Source organism: Miscanthus floridulus, chromosome 9 (assembly GCF_019320115.1).
Source record: "Miscanthus floridulus cultivar M001 chromosome 9, ASM1932011v1, whole genome shotgun sequence".
Lineage (NCBI taxonomy): Eukaryota > Viridiplantae > Streptophyta > Magnoliopsida > Poales > Poaceae > Miscanthus > Miscanthus floridulus.
The window spans coordinates 75,948,213-75,970,204 of record NC_089588.1 but is presented as its reverse complement, the minus strand read 5'-3'; the positions used below and the strand labels follow the sequence as shown (position 1 = coordinate 75,970,204).

The window sequence follows — 21,992 nt, the reverse complement described above, 5'->3', positions numbered from 1 at the left end:
CAATGCTCACGCTAGTATTTGTGTTCATGCTACTTAATTTAACTAGTATTGGGAAATTGCCTACTTTCTCATCAGGTGGATGTGGGAGTGACGACGTCCCGAGGACCATTGGGCCAGGAGCCAGGTTCTTTGTCCGCGATCGCACTTGGAAAGCGGCCCCGGGAACCATCCCCCGGTTAGATTAACAATGCTCTGACTTTCTATTGCGTGCAGTAAACTTTGAATGGCTATGTGGCTCCTCCATTAGGCATTAGATCAATGGGAGACTTGATTGGATGAATTCTGTTATGCATATTTACCCTACTACAGATTAGAAAGAGAACCAGAAAGGAACCAGCAGGCAAAACCAACCAACAAGGGCTAGAAAACAGCTACCAAATGACCAAAGGACCTGATCTACACCATACTCAATAGAATTTAACCCACACAATCGCTATGTCCGCGTTAACTTTTGTTGAACTTTGTATTAGGTGGGTTAAACTCTGTCTAGCCCCTATTGGTTGCTTTTGCCTGTAGTTCTCTTTCTGGTTCTCTTTCTATCTGTAGTATACTAACGGTGTTCGCCATTTCTGATCGGAGGACGTGGGCATATAGATGTTGAAATTTTCTGGAGCCTAAGACAGTCCGACCCTAGGAAATATAGACGATCTGGATCACTGCGAGTCAATGACAATGAAATATAGTGATGACAACTATTAGGGGCCATCCAACTAGTCCATAGAACCCAACAATTAGTTCACAATACAAATAGGTATGGACTAATAAAACAACTAATTGGCTAATTTTTAGCCATGGCTAACTAGTCGCAGTTCATCCAAACAGGGCCTAAGACAGTCCGGTACATAGAAATCTTGATAGGCCGGATAATAGTATTGATGAAACAACAAAATACAGATCGCGTCAACTCTTATGCCAAGTTCACCGCCTCCATCAACCGTTTTTCTTGCGCACCTCCACCTTGAGCTTAGCTTCATCGTCCTCTAGCTCCTCCTCCCATTCCTTGTCGTCATCATTGCTGTAGGTGCCCTCGTGGACCACGCTGAAGAAGCAGGTGTCACCGATGTTGAGGTTGTTGTCAGTGCTGAAGGCGCCCCACCCATACTTGAACGACACTCGCAAGACTTTGTTCGTGCGGGTCCTCTCCAAGCCCACAAACCAGGACTGCCCAGCCATCTGCAGCTCTACCATGCGCCGCTGCTTATAGTCATGCGCTCGCTCAAAGTCCACTGGTACGTTGTTCACCTCGCACAAAAAAGGACTGATGACAAAGAGGACAATGGTAACTTGCGACTTCGTTGGTACATTCTGCGTCTCGCATGAGTGCTCACTAGATACTTCGCTTTGAGGTGGTTCATGATCACTTCACCTTGACTCCACGATGGGCAGGGAGAGCTGACTACCGCCAGCCTCAAAGTCATGTGGGTATTGCTTGCGGTAGGTATAAGGTCAAAGACCTTGACGTTAATCTGCGACCACAATACAAGAGAGAACCCATCTTGGAGGCCAAGGGCACGGACAAAGTGCTTCCATCCCCGGTGGAGGTACAAGTGATCGTCGTTGGGAAACACCTCCACCTTCCACCGGGCCAGGCTTTGCTCGTCGTCTAGACAAAGCTTGAGTTTTCGATGACCTCCAATGGCCTGGCCATTGTAGCCGATAGTTTTCGCATGGACAATGATCAACAGAGCCAGATAGAGGGACAAGTCCATTCCTAAAGGCAAACCCCAGCAGATCGGATTTAGCACATAGAAAATAAGCACTTACTAATGTTTTTGCATACAATTCAGGAAGAAGAATCTTCATGCACTCCAGGTCACTCTGGCTCGGTCCTACCATGTCTTCTTGCAGCCTCACCGTGCCAACTAGGGAACTTGACACTCTTAAGGAATCCTTGGTGGTATCTCTCTGTTCTTGTTCTCCTCTCATGGGGGCTTTCTTTTTTTGTGTTTCTAGTATTGTCACAAATGCAAGGAGTGCACATACTATTGGGGCATCAGAAAAGGAGCTAACAAGTATTAAAAACTAGCGCCGAGACTAATGCCGTCTCATCGGCGTAAATGGAGGAGACGTGCTCTATTTTCATCAGTGTACACTTGGGAACATCAATAATCCTGCATCTCTGGTCGAACACACCTTCTGCGGTACGACTGGCTGAGGTTTTACGAGGGAGTGCGACAGCACCCAAGGCGAAGCACACCGGTTGGAAAAAATCTTTATCTTGCCTTGCCCTAGAGTCCTTGTGATGGTCTAAGCATTGTAAGTCTGACCAAGCTAGACACGCCTTCAGTCAGCCCCTCGACTGCTATGACTTCTTGGATTCCTATCAAATAACTATAGAAAAGACCTATCACAACCACACCAGGCATTCAAGTCTCAAGCGTGTCAAAAGCTCCTTTTCTTGAATCACTTCTTGTGTCCAGCTTTCCTAACGCATTCTCTTCACTCTCATATTTTACTGTACTCGCAAGAAAGTTCAAATACAGCACATTTGATCTCGTTGGACACTATATAGTATAAAGCTGTGAGTAAAACTATTGCCTACGGAGTGCACTCGGTCACAACATTTGTATCAGTAGTAGTAGTCATGAGTGGCTTTGATCTATGTTGAACCCAACTCGTCTTATTTTCGTGTATTTGATAAGATTTGTTGAACTTGCAAGAACCATGCATCAAGGATTATTTTTATTCAAAAACTTTATACTTTACAGGATCACATAAGGTCCGGCCGTTTGAAATCTTGACTACTTGGATGACGTGCTCCTGCATTCCCATGCAGGCATGCACGCATGGGTGGTGTCAGCAGCCTATTGCAGCAGCGGACATCGCCTCCTAGCCCGTCGCATTAACATGATGGGGCAAAGCCCCGTCGTGCACCCACGCAAATGTCTCGGTCGTGGGGTGATCAACGGCCCCCAAACAATAACAACAGAGACAAGGGGTGAGAGGGAAGGTTATACCTGCTGCCTTCTCTCTCTAGAGCTCCTGATTCCAACCCAAAGCTTTTGCCTTCCACCCTACTGCACTGCTGATTCCTCTTGCTAGGACCATGGCAGAGTGGATGAGGTTGTCTATTGATGTGGTGTCCCTAGAGGCCTTCAACGTCGGCAATCCTCCACCAATAGATAGATCTCTTGTTGGCCTACTCTCTAACCCACCAGTTCCCCCTTTGGAGGTGGATCATCACAGTTCTTCATGTTTTTTATCTTCATTTAACCAGAGTATGCGAGCAATGCTCACACGAGTATTTGTGTTCATGATGTTTAATTTAACTAGTATTTGTAATTGATCACGGGCATGATGGCATCCCGAGACTTGTTGGCCCTGGTGCCCGGTTCTTCATCCACGGTCATGCTCGAAAAGTGGCCCCGCAAGGCATCCCCCGATCAAGGCAGCCACCAGCGATTCCATGTCATGCTATGTCGGACAGTTCGGTAAAAGTCATTTGCCTTGTCAATCATATCACTCTCCCCCTTATCCTATATGTGCTTGAACTTGGCTTGCATTGTGCAGTGCTTCCTCCATGGCGGTGCCATCCTAGTTCATGGGGCTTTCCCTTGGTGGTGCCGAAGAGTCATCTCATCACCGCTTGCCACCGCCAAGCCTGTCTATCCCCACATATCCCTCTGGTTCTAAAGTGGGCAAATCGTTAGAAGAGTGTGAATCCTCAAACGATGTAAACTACCATCAATTATTGAAGGATTACTGCGAGGCCCAAGAGGATTTGTTATTGACCAGGCTAAATGCTGAGATGATGCGAGGGTGAGCTAGACGCCACGGGCGACGCACTTCAAGATTCCAAGAATCTAGCCTCCTAGCCATGAGCTGACTTGGCAATCGCCTAGCAGTAGGCCCAACACCTAATGAACGTTATTGTGGTACTAAGCACGTGGGTCGACACCCTATAGATGTTCGTGCTAGCCGCCTATAATGCAGCCTTCCTTGTTGGAAAAGTGGATAATCTGTTCGCTGTAGAGGAGCACCTCTGAGCCCTGCCGGCCTGAGTTTGAGCTGTGGTGACCGAAGCCATTCGTTAGGGGGCTGCCACAGCGCTGGCTGTAGCCCAGCTTTAGATTGGCAAAGCGATGAACCTTGGAGTGGCGGAGCAAGGTTTTTTGCCACGTTCGATGGACAATGACATCGCCAATCTGATTGAGAGTTTTGAGATGGCCGCCAACGCTATCTTACCGAAGGTGGATGTGGACAATATCCTGCATGCCAACCTCGACCCTTGATCTGTGGGACATATTAGTAGTATTAGTAGTCATGAATAAGTTTGATCTGTGGGACACCCTTGCAAAATATGTGAACTCTTATTTGCATGTTGGTGTTAACTTTTGTTGAACTTTGTATCAGGCCTTGTTTAGATGCATGTGTATCCATATTAATCCACATGTGCTGGAGTGGAATAGAATAGAATTTAGTTTAGTTCCACTTTAATCCACTTCAACACATGTGGATTGAGATGAATACATGGACATGCTTGTTTGGATGCATGTGTATCCACTTCAATCCACATGTGTTGGAGTGGAATGGAATGGAATTTAGTTTAATTCCACTCCAATCCACTTCAACACATGTGGATTGAGATGAATACATGTGTATCCAAACAAGGCTTTAGGTGGGTTAAACTCTATTGAGCGTGGTGTAGCTCAGGTCCTTTGGTCATTTTGTAGCTGGTTTGTAGCCCCTGTTGGTTGCTTTTAACTATAGATTTCTATCTAGTTGTCTTTATCTGATCTATAATATGCTAAACATTCATGAGTGCCTTTGATCTCTGTTGAAACCAACTCGTGTCTCTGATAAAATTTGTTGAACTTGAAAGAACCATGCAGCGAGGAGTTTATCTGAATGAGTCTAGAATATTGTTTTTGCTTTTGCTTTTCTATTGTTCTGTTTCAATTTTATTTGTTTCCTTTAGGGATTCAACGAAAGTGCTTGTATGAAATAGGTTTCCATGTATAACATGAGATGTGTCCGGCCCGGTTAGATTTAGGATGCTGGGACTTTCTTGCGTGCGCAGTAAATTTGAATACCTATGTGTCTCCCTAAAGGAAACAAATCTGAAGAAAATACATGTGACAACCATTACAATTTCAGCACCAGGAGCAAGTCTCGTACTTACAATCTATTGAGTGCGGTGTAGCTCAGGTCGTTTGGTTTCTGTTTGTTTTTTGTTGCCTTGGTGTCTTTGTTAATCTTTGTTGAACTTGCAAGAACTTTGCAGCGAGGAGCAAGTCTCGCCTCAGTGTAATGCAGAGCAGAGGAGCCATTGGTGTTGAAATGTTGTTGCACATGTAAGAAAGTTTGACCACAAATCTCGCCTTAGTCTAATGCAAAGCAGAGGAGCCATTGGTGTTGAAATGTTATTGCACACATAAGAAAGTCCGACCTCTGTACATTTGAACGTGTCTGACAATATCCTTTGTAGTTTTCCTCGACTTCCTGTGATGCTTGTTACTATGTCATTTACGATTTTAAGTTTGGCTAGCTTAATAGTAGCGTAGCCGAGTAGTACAATATGGTTGGTGCATTGTAGTGCTTTTGAAGTGTCATTTTTTTGTATCTTAGAGTGCCCTCATCAGCACACCTCGTGTACCCATGACATTAGAAATCAATATAAGTATTGTACTATAGCTCAATTAATGGATGAAATGACGACAGAGCTGTAACACCACCATAACACATGTGCGCAGCAAACAAATAATTCAATTTGCAAACAAAATAAATATGGCACACTAGTTTAGTTGAAATAATGACAACATCCATCACTAAGGAAATTAACATGTCCATAGACAAGCAAACAACATTGGTCCATTTAAAATGCATGATAGAGAGATACATCAAATGCAGTTTTATTTACTGCTCCGCTAATGAATCCAAGAAGAAGGGAACATAAGGAAGATAGTATGGTCTACAGATGAACTCTTTTTTAACGATAAGTCTACCATACCGAAAGACATAGACAGGGATGGCATGAACTTTTTTGCGGTCCATGTTATATGCGATGATTGTTCCATCCTCCCTAGCAAAGAAAATCAAATTCCATTCTGGGTGAACTGTGATCACTATGTCCTCATCATCAAAATCTAGGTAACCAAATCTAATATTAATCCTTCCAAATAGGATCTGCATGGTAACCGTATGCTTCAATGTCCAATTATCAGTACCATAGTCTTCAAGGATCCAGATTGAAAGCTTGGAATCATTGGGACCATCAATAGTACATAAACACAAGTGACCCTGAGCTTGATGCATGGAGTGGTGAAGACCATCTGGCCTATCAATTTTCCTCTATGTGTTTCCCTCCATATTCACAGCAAATATCATAGACTACCTCCCAGAGTACCTCATAATGTGCAGACAACCATTAAGAAACATACTTGGTTGCCTGTAAAATGTCTTTCTTATAAATCCATGTTGTAGTTTGAGATGAGTAGATCTCCACACCTACGCACACAGTGTTGACATCCACATATTCAATCACATGGAAGTGCAAAGAGGTTGTCAGATCGAATGCCAAGCGAGCCTTACCAACAGCATGGCCAACATCATGGGTGCTAGGTGGCAGAATTTTAAACTTCTAGGTCATTGGATTGCAGACAACATAGCGGTATCGATCAGCCCCAAGGCACCAGCATAGGATGAGGTCGTTGTAGCAATCTGAGAGAGCTACATTGTCAATGTTGAAGGGCAATAATTCCAAGGAGCGGGGGCGTACACTACGAACGATGCTGGTGAAGTTTCAATTGTTGTTCTCACTATCGTAGAAGAAGCCGACCACAGTCTGGGATAGCTTCTTATGGTTGTTGGGGTCCGAGATGAGGTCTTTCTAGGAGCGACAAACACATTTACAGCAGAACAAGGAGAAGGCAGGGAGGCGGCAGAGGATCTCAAAAATGACATCCTACATGAGGCTGGCCAGTGCGTTCCTCTTGTTGGGGGCCTCCTCCATTTCGTCAGTGTGTAGTACGATGAGAGCTTCCTTAGTAATGAGATCACTAAAGAGGAAAATAATCCAACAAAGATCCATCAATGAAGTCCACAACTCATACCAAAGTGCAACTATTAACAATTTTTATGGTACGACCTCATGTAAATTTAGAGTAGCACCACATAGATATATATAACTCAAACTAGAGTAGTAGTTAATGGAGTTGTAACCATTACAATTTCAGTAGTTAATTGAGCATCCTCAGTTTTCACAAGTAGAATGTCAGTGAACAAGTGGTAGTGATCATCATTGGCATCAGTAGCAACATGTGCAGCTTAAACATTATTGGCCTTAGTGATGTGAATGATAGGCACAAAGCATTGATTTGCTTTTGATGCCTTCCTCTTGTCTGGAACCAAATGGATAACTTGGTTGTCAACAAGGAGAAGACACAGAAAGCAAACATATGAGCTGCATCCTAATACATCCAACAACCATGTAGACATCATTGGCATAGAAATGTGGCCTCAGATATGTTACAAGTTCAAAATACCATAAAGACTCACGTGGCACTAGAGCATATGAAACAGAAATGTAGAATCAAACCAGCACTGGACAGAAAAAATAGTTTAAGGTAGAAGCGAAGGGGTTGTATGTTTGCCTACACAAATAGGTATAATCAAGCAAGCACTTGACAATTAATAGGCCTAGTTGCACACAGGTATTTATAGTAAGAACACTAAACATATGCAGAAAACCAAGACACTAGCAGAAAACCAACCAGTACCACCTCATAGTTCTTTTCATCAGCATTGGCCTAACTAGATCTACAACGCTACAATGTTTCTTGTATATCTCGTGTTCAAGCAAGGACCAAAACAGTGAAGCGAATAGAAAAAGGCGAGAAAGGAGACCTACGGATTGGATCTATCACCTCTGTCGCAGCACACGATGGACATGGGCACCAATGTCGTGCGCTCCGCTAGGAAGACCTACCACCTAGCCTCCGAAAGGATGCATGAGCCACCATAGCACACTAGGGATCCACCGCTGCTGCTACCACCACAAGTCCAACGGGCATATATTTGTTTCCACTTGCGGGGGATACATCCAATATATAAGTCAACCTATCCACACAGAGAACATATACTACTATTAGGACTCCAAAGGCATGTCAACACAACCAGGCATCTAGCACAATGGTGAAGACGGTCTATTCCTTGATCTGGGTACCGAGTTCGACTCCCAGGTCTCATGTTTTTTTAGTTTGAATTTATTAACCCCGGCGGCAACAAGTAACACGCAAGCCGTCGGGTCCCCCAGGTCGGATGGAGATGGAGAAAGGTCCCACAGGTACACATGACATGTGAGCCGTCGGGTCCCATAGGTCGGATGGTCCTATAGGTACATGTGACACGCAAGCCGTTAGGTCTCACAAGTCAGACAGAGATGGAGAATGGTCCCAAAGGTACACGTAACACGTAGGCCATCAGGTCCCACAGGTCAGGTGCTGAAGGGTCCCATAGGTACACGTCGGATGGAAAAAAGACTGAGCGAAGACTTTTATGACGAATTGTAAGCATCACGGATGTGTAACTACAGGTCCCATAGGTACACGTCAGATGGAGAAGGGTCCCACAGGTACACGTCAGATGGAGAAGGGTCAAGCGGAGACTTTTATGACGAATTGCAAGCGTCATGAATGAGTAACTGTAGGTCCCATAGGTACACATCGGATAGAGAAAGTATAGTGTGGAGATCTATGACGAAGCCATTCGTTACAGATCGAATATTGTTCATCATAGATGTGTAATTAGTTCAATGATGAAGCCCTATTCGTCATAGGTTTAAACAGGATCGTCATAGATGAGTCACGTGACTAATCTGTGACAAAACGCTAAGCTCTTCTATGACACTTTTTGTGACGATGCCTGATTTCATCATAGAAAGGGAGGGTTGCAGGATCATCACCACTGATCTATGACGAAACATAAATATTCGTCATAAAAAGCGATCTTCTATGATGGTTTCAGATTCGTCATTAAGATTTTTCATCATACAAGTGGATATTTCTAGTAGTGTTGGTCACCAGTCTGGTTGGAGGAATTCATAGAAGGTATACAAAGACACCAATGATGAAAATTTATTGGTTGTTACCAAGCAAGGAGCTGGCTGATGGTATGAGAATAATTTTAATTGATGGAGACACTGATGTTATGTGCTCAGTTGTTGAAAGAGTGAAGAACCTGGCCATGTACATTGATATGAGGATACTCTTGGCAGCATCAACTGGGATGATATTGTTTCCAACCCAATTTCATAGCTCCCTAAGGTGTTCAACCCTGCCAAGGTTCAACTCATTGAAGTATAGCAGGGTAAGAGGCTCCCTAACTTCAAGAAGGATCTGAAGAAGGCCAACGAGACTCGAGATGAAGCTAGATATGTTGGGGAAGGTGCAGGCAGCTCAGGTGAGGAAGATACTGACGATGAACTTCTTAGACAGTGAGAATGAGATAGTGGATGGAGATGGTACCTTGTCTAGGGTAATGTGGATGATGATGTGGTAGATCAAGGAGTGGCAAGAGGCAATAGGATTGCAAGAGCCAAGAAGTTTTAGGGTAGCAAAATGATGGGACATGAAGATGATGCTTCCAATGAAGATGAAGGTCTAGAAATTGAAGAAGAAGATGATGGCCAGCCATAGCTCTAAGGTGTTCAGCCCTGCCAAGGTTCAACACATTGAAGTACAGCAGAGTGAGAGGCTCCCTAACTTCTATAAGGATCGAAAGAAGGCCAAGGAGGCTCAGGAGGAAGCTAGATATGTTGGGGAAGGTGCAGGCAACTCAAGTGAGGAAGATACTAATGATGAACTTCTTGGATAGTGAGAAGGAGATAGTGGATGGAGATGATGACCTTTTCTAGGATAATGTGGATGATGATGTGGTAGATCAAGGAGCAGCAAGAGGGAACAAGATTATAAGAGCCAAGAAGTCTTAGGGTAGCAGAATTATGGGACATGAAGATGATGCTTCTAGTGAAGATGAAGGTCTAGAAATTAGAGAAGATGGTGATGAAGGCCAACTGATGAAGTTCTAGAGTTTCAGGGCAGAGGACATGTCCAATCCTTCATTCAAGGTAGGCATGATATTTTACTCAGTGGAAACTCTAAGAGCTGTTATTACTGAGTAAAGTCTAAGGAATAGAGTTCAAATCAAGCTTCCTAGAAATGACAAGAGGAGGGTGAGGGAACACTGTACTAAAGGATGCCCATGGAACTTGTATGCCTCATATGACAAGAGGGTGAAGGCTTTTAAGTGAAGACTTATGCTGGATCACACAATTGCCAAAAAGAGTGGGTCTTGAAGAGGTGCACTGCATCTTGGTTAGCTTATAAGTACCTTGACACCTTTAAAGTAGATGATAAGATGACTCTAGCCAACTTTGCAAGAACTATCCAGAGAGAATGGAACTTGACCCCTTCAAGGAGCAAGTTTGCAAGAGCCAGGAGGATAGCAATGAAGAAGATCTAGGGTGATGAAGCTAACCAATACAAGTTGTGGGACTATAGGAATGAAGTGAGGAGAACCAATCCAGGCAGTACCTTTCTCTTGAATTTGGAGAACAAGCAATTCTCCAGCTCTTACATGTATCTAGATGCTTGCAAAAGGGGCTTCCTGGGTGCATACAAGCCTATATTTTTTTTGGATGGTTGTCATATTAAGACAAATTTTGGTGGGATCATCCTTACTGCAGTAGGCATAGATCCTAATGATTGCATATATCCTATTGCACTTGTTGTGCTAGAAGTTGTTTCTATAGACATTGCAGGATGACTTGGGCATTGTCAATACATATCCTTGGAATGTTATGACTGATAAACAGAAGGTTAACATGTTTCATCCATTCATGTTGCATTGTTTGGTTTCATCTACATGTTAATATGTGCCTTCTTTCTGTCAGGGACTAATTCTAGCTGTTGTAGAAGTGTTCCTTGAATCTGAGCACCGTTAGTAAGGCACTTACATGCCCTTCAGGGATGCAGGCTTCAGAGGAGAAATACTGAAGAAGCAGTTGTGGACTTGTGCTAGATCCAATATAGTGGACAAGTGGAGCCATCAATTGGACAATGCGTCTCCGGCCACGCTAACACCTCTCCGTCCATCGTAGATGATCGCCAACTCCCACCAACGAAGAAGTCGAGGAGGCAGGCGAAACAACAGAATGGGGGAGGAGAAGGCGCTTGGAGCGTGGGCCAAAATCCCAACGGTCATCAGTCCACGCTGCGTTAGCATGCCGGTTCCACGGTGGATGCCTCGTGGCATGCCACGTCACCAAACCGGCCGGGTTCAGATCCGTTTGGATGTCTGGTGGGACACAAACTCTATGGATCGGGACTTGGATGTTTGGTGGGACCCAAACAAACTCCAGGGACCAAAAATGCAAATCGGGGCTTTGGGGACCTATCAGACACTTGAAGACAAGTTCAGGGACCTAGAGTGAATTTCACTCAAAATTAAAAATAAATTTCTTTGATGGTACCAACCGTCAGAAACAATAATCGTCTTTTTCTGTCGGCCAAAACCTGACAGGATAATTATATTGCATTACAATATAGGTTTTACATACAATTCTAGGAAAATTGATAGATTTAATATAACACAAACAAATTGCATTCAAACATGATTCATGTGCCATTAATATTAAATATATATAAATAAATCATTAGTTCATGATGAATCCAATACATTCAAAGATGTCATAGTGTTTGCATCAATAACCACATACATTAGACACCCAAAGATTTAGCATCCATCTACCTAAAACAACAAGTTCTCCAAATGTTTAGCATCAACATGACAAGCGTAAGCATTTCAGCACCATCACTACTAGCTAAAGGTTTGTAACTGTACTCAGTAGCAACATAGGCCACGGTGCTTTCAAGGAAGCATCTGTGCAAAGGAGTTCAGCTCTAGTGTGAAACCTAAAATTTAACATGACCTTGCTTACATTGCACAATTCGAAGTATCATATGATTTAGACTGAATAGTTGATTGGTCAACCTATGCTGTCACCAACTATCTAGGATGCTTTCCTTTTGTATTAACTTCTATTAATCTTTTTCTGAATACTTCGGCGACTAAACAATATCAAATTGAAAAATTGTCAACTACAAAAATTTTCAATCTCACCGAGCACTGTAGCTTTGGTATGTCTTTTGAAAAATCCAAATTTTGAATGTTAAAAATATAAGAACTTACAAATATTGGGGTCCCTAAATAATCTCAAATAAAAAGGTCATAAAATTTTAGATCTCACTGAGCTCTATAATTTTATATGAAATGTCTTGGTCAGACTTCATTTGAGAAAGTTACGAACTCATGAGCTATCAATCTCTCCTATAGAAATTTACCCATTTTCAAGAGCAATTGGCATAATAATATTTCTAGAGGAGGTTGATTTACGTCAACCACTCCTGAAAATGTGTATACGGTCAATTTATTACGTGAAATCCTCCTGAAAATCGATTTCAAGGGTGGCCCCAGAGCATGTGCCAAATTGGATATTTATAGGGTGGTTTCTAAATACAACCTCATCTAGAAAAAATTGTAGGCTCCCCTAAAAACCATTTATGTAGTAATGTTTTTTTCTTTCTGAAAATGCATTTATGCATGCAAGTCACGGAAATAGGAATATGAAAATGAAAACAATTGTACACACATTTGACCACTACTCTACTACATATTACCAGAATACAAGGAGGCCAATGCCACCTTCAGTTTACACTATCCTCCCTCACTGTCAAGATGTTAAATCATTCTTATCAGAGAACTTTATGTGTAGTATATTTAAAATGATAGTCCTTACAACGACTATCAATTAAGACATGTCATAATGTTTTAGTTAAAATGGATGGACATATATATGTTTACTTTACATAGGTTAGTGTTTTTTTTTTTTTTTTTTGCAAAAGACATAGGTTAGTATTTTAGTATTAGTAGTTGCGGAAGTGGATAATTCATAAATATATAGACACAATTTATGGTTATTTAAAAAATTTCTATATTAAGACTTTAAGAGATGATGGTGATTTAGATGTAAAGTTGATGGGATATTTTAGTAGTACCGTGAATGTTGAGCTGGGAAAAAAAAAGACGACACCATGTCCTCGTCGTCCATGGGTTGTTAGTTAATTAGGTTGACCAAATGCTCACCAACAAGCAGTTCATGGCCCCACCGGGCGGCCAGAGTAATCCACCCAACCAATCCAAAGCCCATCCGCCGCCCGGACACCATTTCTTAACTGAAGCCTGCAAACAAGCTGCTACATGCCTACATCCATGACCGGAGCTACTAGCTGCAACATTTTCCCAACCAAATGAATGGCCCGGCAGCTAGCATCAATTCATCCACAATCTCCCTGCCTGTTATTGTGAATATAAACTGCGTCCAGCAAATGGTCGCACTGCGTCTTGCCTGCTAGTCAGAAGCTCGAATAGGTACCAAGCAAGGTGACCATGGCCACGGCGTCTGCAGCTTGTAATGGCGGAGGGCTCTTGTACTACAAGGTCCTTTCGGTGAGCATGCTACTGCTGCTCCGATGGCTCGTGGAGCCGGTGGCGGCCGCGTGCTCGGTGGACGCCATCTACAGCTTCGGCGACTCAATCGCGGACACGGGCAACCTTCTGCGCGAGGGCCCCGTCGGCTTCTTCGCCTCCATCGGCAGCTACCCGTACGGCCAGACCCTCCGGAAACCCACCGGCCGGTGCTCTGACGGCCTCCTCATCATCGACTACTTCGGTACGTACCTTAGCTTCTCCCCTCACCGGTGCACTACCGTGTACTTCACCGGAAATGGTGATCGTGTCGTGCCACTGATCAAATAAACGGCCGGGGGTGCTGCATGTGATGAGTAAACGCAGCGATGGCGCTGAACCTGTCGCTGGTGAGCCCGTACCTGGACAAGGGGGCCGACTTCGCCAGCGGCGTCAACTTCGCGGTGACCGGCGCCACGGCGCTCGACCGGTCCGTCTTGCTGCTGAGCGGCGTCATAGCTCCGCCGGCGAGCGTGCCGATCAGCTCCCAGCTCGACTGGTTCAAGTCGCACCTCAACGCCACCTGCCCCTCGCAAGAAGGTAGCTACGTACGTTTTGGAAATTCTTCTGTTGAAGTGAATTGCCATATGATATGGAAAATATCAGACCTCACTCCTATATATAGCAAATAAATGTGTATGCAAATATTTAACCTGATGAATAGATTGCACGAAGAAGCTGGCCGGAGCGCTGTTCTTAGTCGGCGAGATTGGAGGGAACGACTACAACTACGGTTTCTTACAGGGCACTAGGTCGATCCAGGCCATGAAGGCCTACGTGCCACAGGTCATAAACGCCATTATGGACGTCGCCAAGGTGAGTACAGTAGGCACCTCTCTTCTTATTTGAAACACCGGATATCATCTAATATTATCTCGTTCTCTTTCGTATAAAAATACTTGATTAGTCGTCACTTCAGAAATTTTGGTGTCCAATACTTTTTTTTGCGATTAGTGTCCAATACTTTTAATACCAGATTTTTTAGCCATAAAATTTTAATATCTATGGTTCATATTAGAGCTAACCTTATCCAAAAAAAAAAAAAAACTGGTGTTCCGGGAGGTTCTAAAGCAACATAAGTTTTTATTACTACACTTTTACTAAAAAAAGGTAAGATTGTTGTAACTAATTAAGGTGTAAGCAAAAATTCATGTATAGGGAGGCTATAAAACACTTGAATTTTCCTTATCACATGTACTCACCGCATTGTTGAACACAAATCTTAAAACAAATTTGAGATCGACATGAAATTCATGTGTTGGAGTCCCTTTAAAATACTCATGTGAGTTTAGTTTCAAGTGCTTTTTAAGGATAGTCTCAACCTAAAACTGTGGGTAGTTTCTATAACATTAAATACCATGCCACCTAAGCAGAAAATCTGATGTGGCACTAGATTTATTGAGAGAGGAGAAAAGAGAAGGAAACCGTTTCTCAGGTGAGAAACGATTTCGACGTGATTTCCAACCCGTAAGAAACTGGCGTCTACGTGTTGGGAGCTTGGATAGTTTCTTCCCACGCATTGTGTGGGGCCACCTCCATCCTCGACAAGCTCTCGCTAGACACACCTTGTAGTCCGCCTCGCCGATGGCCACCTCCGCGAACACGTGTGGAGCCCGAGCTCGTCATCACCGCCCGCTCGCCCGGTAGCCCCGCACGCTCGTCCGCCTGAGCACACGCTACGCTGCGGCCTGCCCACGCCTGCCCTCGCCCCCTGCATGTGGTGCCGCCATCGCGCAGGCACGCTGCATGCTCGGTCGGGAGGAGAGAGCATGGGAGATAGGTGGAGAAAGAGAGTCATGGGAGGGAGAAAGAGATAGGTGAGAATGGTAGTCACGTGAATTAATAAACTAAGAAACCGTGGATGAAACCATGGGTTGAATCCGGTAGTTTCAAGGGTTGGGACTGCCCAAAAGGGTCCCAATGCAACACATGAATCTTAATGCTTAATTTATATTGAGATTTGTGCTTTATTACGTACGGTGAGTACCCATTGTGTTGGGATTTGTGGAACTCAAGGCATGATTTCTTTTTTTTTTATTACAGCTATAATTTACAGTGAAAGTGTGAAACTGCAGGTGTTTTACACATGAGTTACATTTACATATATGTATCTTTTTTAGTAAACATTGTGATAGAAAACTGCCATGACAATTTGCCTTTTTTATAGCAAAAACCATTACTCTTAATAATGTCTGAGGTCTAGGTGATTGCAGGCAGAGTTCTTTTTATCAGATTTTCTTCTCTGGTTGTTAGTACGGAGTAGGTCGGTAGGTGTGACGGGTTAGTGTTCAGTTAAGCGACATTTCTTGTTTCAAATCCAGCAGGGGTGTCTCCCAAACAAATACACCAAAGTTAGTTGAGCGGACTCACCTTCTCAAGAATAACGACGAGTAACGGTTACCACTGCACCTGATCGACGACGACTAGCACAGTTAGTGTAATTATGCATGTGTCGATGACAATTGACAAACCTGCAGGAGGTGATTGAGCTAGGAGCGACCCAGATCATCATCCCGGGGAACTTCCCGATCGGGTGCTCCCCGAGCTACCTCTCCCTCTTCTCCGTGTCCGACGCCGGCGACCTCGACGATCGGGGCTGCTTCAAGAGCTACAACGCCTTCGCCCAGCACCACAACGAGCAGCTCCAGGAGGCCATCGACGGCCTGAGGAAGGCCAACACCGACGTCACCATTGTGTACGCGGACTACTACGGCGCCTTTATGCACCTGCTCGACCATGCTTCGCTCCTAGGCACATACCTTACGTAGCTCAGCAAATGAACCAATCTTCAGGAACTCAAATAGTTCGGATTCATGAATGATCGTCGATGGCATGCATTTCAGGTTTCGACCAGGGTGCGCTTCTGCAGGCGTGCTGCGGGGCGGGCGGCGCATACAACTTCAACATGAACATGATGTGCGGCGCGCCGGGAACGAGCGTGTGCGCGAACCCGGCGCGCCGCGTGAGCTGGGATGGCGTCCACCTCACGCAGCAGGCGTACAGGGCCATCGCGCTGTCCCTTCTCATGGAGGGGTTCGCACAACCGGCTGATGCCGTGCAAGAGATCTGGAGCTGCTAACGCATCAGCTGGCCTGATATGCTTGGTTTAATTTCACTGGGCTTGTACCTGCTATAGATGTGTGAATATTTTTCTCTGAGAATCTAGCATTTAGAATAGAATTTAGTGCGCGTTCTCTTTAGATCGAGCTGCGGCACTGTAAGCTCATCTATCTGTTTGTACTATTCATGAAAATGTGAGTATATAATGTAATATTGCCTCCGTACTCTCTAAGTTACCACTTGTTGCTATTAAAAGTAAACTAAAATATCCCATCAACTTTGCATCTAAATCACCATCATCTCTTAATATAGAAATTGTTTAACTAATCATAAATTGTATCTATATATTTATGAATTATCCACTTCCGCAACTACTAATACTAAACCACTAACCTAAATTAAACATTTATATGATGTCCATGAATTTTAACTGAAACATTATGACATATCTTAATTCATAGTCCTTATAAGGACTATCATTTTAAAAGTACTACACTGCTACTACACATAAGGTTCTCTGATAACAAGATTTAACATCTTGACGGTAAGGGAGGATAGTGTAAACTGAACGTGGCTTTGACCTCATTGTACTTGGTAATATGTAGTAGAGTGGTCAAATGTGTAGAAATGTTTTCATTTTCATATTCCTATTTCCGTGACTTGCATGCATAAGTGCATTTTCAGAAGAAAAAAAATATTACTACATAAATGGTTTTTTGGGGAGCCTACATTTTTTTCTAGATGAGAGGTTGTATTTAGAAACCACCCTACAAATATCCAATTGGGCCCATGCTCTGAGGCCACCCTTGAAATCGATTTTCTTTCACGTAATAAATTGACCGTATGCACACTTTCAGGAGTGGTTGACGTAAATCAACCTCCTCTAGAAATATTATTATGCCAATTGCTCCTGAAAATGGGTAAATTTCTATAGGAGAAATTGATTTGTAGCTCAAATAAGTTCATAACCTTTTCAAATGAAGTCTGATGAAAACATTTCCTATAAAATTATAGAGCTCGGTGAGATCTAAAATTTTACGACCTTTATATTTGAGATTATTTAGGGACCCCAATATTTGTAAGTTCTTATATTCTTAACATTCAAAATTTTGGATTTTTCAAAAGACCTTAGATGAAGACACAGTCTATATACCAAAGTTGTAGTGCTCAGTGAGATTTAAAATTTCTGTAGTTGACATTTTTCAATTTGATATTGTTTAGTTCCCTAAGTATTCAGAAAAAGATTGAGAGAAGTTAATACAAAAGGATAGCATCCTAGGTAGTTGGTGACAGCATGGGTTGACCTATCAACTATTCAGTCTGAATCATATTATACTTTGAATTGTGCAATGTAAGCAAGGTCATGTTAAAATTTCAGGTATCACATTAGAGCTGAACTCCTTTGCACAGATGCTTCCTTGAAAGCACCGTGGCCTATGTTGGTACTGAGTACAGTTACAAACCTTTAGCTAGTAGTGATGGTGCTGAAATGCTAACGCTTGTCATATTGATGCTAAACATTTGGAGAACTTGTTGTTTTAGGTAGATGGATGCTAAATCTTTGGGTGTCTAATGTGTGTGGTTATTGATGCAAACACTATGACATCTTTGAATGTACTGGAGTCATGCTAGACTAATGATTTATTTATATATGTTAAATATAATAGCACATGAATCATGTTTGAATGCTATTTGTTTATGTTGTATTAAATCTCAATTCTTCTAGATTTTTTCATTTTTATCTGCTGGTGTTGCTCCAGAAAAAAAAATGATTTCATCATCGGTGATGTCTAATTTTCATGTTGGTTGATGTTGACAAATGTAGATTTCTAAAGCTGCCAGGTTTTAATTTTTCTGTCAGTCATGTACTGCCAGAGAAATTGTTTCTGACGGTTGGTCGTCATCCATTTTTAAATTTCCCTATTGCTCTCCTTGTCTGTTACTTCCTCTTAGTGTACCATGAAAGAAATTGATTTTTTATTTTAAGTAAAATTCACTCTAGGTCCATGAACTTGTCTTCAAGTGTCAGATAGGTCTCCAAAGTCCCAATTTGCATTTCTAGGTCCCTAGAGTTTGTTTGGTCCCACCAGACATCCAAACGGATCTAAACCCGACCCCTTAGGTGACATGTGGCATGCCACGAGGCATCCATCGTGGAGCCGGCACGCTGACACAGCGTGGACCGCTAATCGATGGGGGGGGGTGTTGGCCCACGCCCCGCGTGCACTAGTCTTCTCCCCCATTCTATTGTTTCGTCCGCCTCCTTGACTTCTCCATTGGTGGGAGTTGGTGATCATTTGCGACAGACAGAGAGGAGGTGTCAGCGCAGCCGGACACGCGTTGTCCATGTGATGGTTGCACTTGTCCACTGTATTGGATATGGCACAAGTCCAAAGTTGCTTCTTCAGTATTTCCCCTCTGAAGCCTGCATCCCTAAAGTTGGAATGTAAGTGCCTTACCTAGAAATTGTGCTTAGGTTCAGGGAGCACTTCTGCAACAGCTCGAATTAGTCCCTAACAGAAAGAAAAAAGGCACACATTAACATGCAGATGAAACCAGAGAATACATCATGAACGAATGAAACATGCTCACCTTTTGTTTATCAATCATAACAGTCTAGGGATATGTATTGACAATGCCCAAGTCATCCATCTTCAATGTCAGAAGAAACCACTTCCAGCCAGCTTTGGATTCGATTTCCACCACAACAAGTGCAATAGGATATATGGAATCATTAGGATCTATTCCTACTGCAGCAGGGATGATCCCACCAAATTTTATCTTAATATGACAACCATCAAAAAACAATATGGGCCTGCATTCAGGGAGCTACTTTTGCATGCATCTGGGGAGATGTAATAGCGGGGGAAGTGCCTGTTCTCCAAATCAGGAAACAGGTAATGCCAGGATTGCTTCTCCTCACTTCGTTCCCATAGTCCCACAATTGTTGTATTGAGTAGCTTCATCACCCTAGACCTTCTTCATTGCTATCCTCCTGGCTCTTGCCAACTTGCTCCTTGAAGGGGTCAAGTTCCATTCCCTCTGGACAGTTCATGCAAAGTTTGCCAGAGTCAATTTATCATCTGCTCTAAAGGTGTTTATGTACTTATCGGCTAACCAAGATGCAGTGTACCTCTTCATGGCCCACTCTTTTTGGCAATTGTGTGATCCAACATAAGTCTTCACCAAAAAAGCCTTCACTCTCTTGTCATATGAGGCATACAAGTTCCATGGGCATCCTTTAGCACAGTGTGCCTTCACCCTCCTCTTGCCATTTCTAGGAAGCTTGATTTGAACTCTGTTCCTCAAACTTTTACTCAGTAATAGAAACTCTTAGAGTTTCCACTGAGTCAAATATCATGCCTACCTTGAATGAAGGATTGCACATGTCCTCCGCCCTAAAACTCTAGAACTTCATCAGCTGGCCTTCATCACCATCTTCTTCAATTTCTAGACCTTCATCTTCACTAGAAGAATCATCTTCATGTCCCATCATTCTGCTACCCTGAGACTTCTTGGCTCTTATAATCTTGTTCCCTCTTGCTGCTCCTTGATCTACCACATCATCATCCACATTATCCTAGAAAAGGTCATCATCTCCATCCACTATCTCCTTCTCACTATCCAAGAAGTTAATCATTAGTATCTTCCTCACTTGAGTTGCCTGCACCTTCCCCAACATATCTAGCTTTCTCCTGAGCCTCCTTGTCCTTCTTTCGATCCTTATAGAAGTTAGGGAGCCTCTCACCCTGCTGTACTTCAATGTGTTGAACCTTGGCAGGGCTGAACACCTTAGGGAGCTATGAAATTGGGTTGGAAGCAACATCATCCTAGCTGATTCTAGCAAGAGTGTCCTCATGATCAATGTACACAGGTAGGTTCTTCAATCTATCAACAACTAAGCACATAACATTAGTGTCGCCATAAGTTAAAATAATTCTAAGACCATCAGCCAGCTCCTTGCCTAGTAACAATCAATAAATTTATATCATTGGTGTCTTTGTGTGCCCTAGCTCTTCTATGAAATCCTCCAACCAAAGTGGTGACCAAGTGTCAACCTCACAGTGATCAAACCATGACAACTTCTCATCCACATATGTTCCTAAGATGACCAAATCCAACAAATAAACCTCCATGATGAAGCTCTATGGTGAACTCATCAGCAGCATCACCTACACAAATCATTGTGTACAGAGCATCAGAGACTCTAACACAACAACCACGAAGCATGACCCAAAAAAATGAGAAATTTCAGCTCATCAACTATGCAACGATACCTAATCCGTGTGCATCTTGTAACACCCTAAAATTTGTACTTTTGAAAATAGGATTAAAATGATTTATTTATGAATTTTTGTGCACATGAAATATAGGAAAAAGAATATTTTTTTATTTTATTAAAATTGATCATAAGGAGTAGCAACATGGATGTTCATACATGTCGATGCATTTGATTTATTGCAATGAGTGGTTAGATCCAAAATTCAAAATGAATTCAAAATGCCTTTGAAAATGAAATTAAAAATGTCTTTGAAGTAAAAGAAAAGAAAGAAAAAGAGAATTGGAAAATAAAAGAGTTTAAAAGGGTTGTAAAATTTATTTTTGGAAGCCTACTAAAATTTCCCATTTTTTATTTGAGTTGAAAAGTATATTTGAATTTGCATTTGGTTCATAATTGAATTTAGTTTTGAAAACAAAATAGAAAAGGATTTGAAAAATGGAAAATCCTCTCTCTCATTTCTGGCCCATAGGCATGTTCCTCTTTCTCTCCCATAGCCTAGCAGCAGCCTGCTTCCCCACCCCCACCCCCCCCCCACCCCCGCTCCCTTCTTGGGCTGACCCAGGCCAAAGCCCACGCTCAGACGCGCCCCGAATCCTCTCCTTCGCTTGGCTCGCTGACAGCCCAACCCTGCTTGTCAGCCGTCTCCCTCCTCCAGCTCGTGCCCGAGCCAGACAATGCCGCCAGTGAGTCCGCCTTCGCCCCGCGTCGTTGCCTGCCTCCCACGCAATCTCCCGAACATAAATACCGAACCGCACCGCGCGTCGCCTCCCTACCAAGCCCTAGAGCAAGTCACATCGCCTCCACCCGAGTCGTCATACTATTTGAATCTCTCTGAGAAGGAGCTCACCGCCGTCGTGCTCGCCTAGCCGCTCTGCTACCACCGTAAGCCAATCCCGAGATTCACGTCAAGCTTGCGAAGCCACCGAGCCCCTTCTCTCTCTTTTTCTCGCTTTCGCTCACTCGCGTCGTGTCGCCGAATCTTCACCGGAGCTCGCTGTCCGCCCCGCCACGCTGCCCGACGCCGTGGTCCCATCTTCAACCTCGAAAAAAGCCCTTGGTGAGTTCGCCGTGTCTTCCTCCTTCTCCTAGTGCTTTCTTTTTAACCGATGATGTACGAAACATCGAG

General features: G+C 43.3%; 1 protein-coding gene across 1 annotated transcript; it reads left to right on the top strand.

The window, feature by feature from the left end:
- Window positions 1–13,316: 13,316 nt before the first annotated feature.
- Window positions 13,317–16,730, top strand: LOC136482177 (GDSL esterase/lipase At5g03980-like). Its single transcript, XM_066479407.1, has 5 exons — window positions 13,317–13,729; window positions 13,852–14,064; window positions 14,189–14,340; window positions 16,002–16,275; window positions 16,368–16,730. The coding sequence occupies exons 1-5, from the start codon at window positions 13,447–13,449 to the stop codon at window positions 16,601–16,603; spliced, it is 1,158 nt and encodes a 385-aa protein (XP_066335504.1). The 5' UTR covers window positions 13,317–13,446; the 3' UTR covers window positions 16,604–16,730.
- The last annotated feature ends 5,262 nt before the right edge of the window (window positions 16,731–21,992 follow it).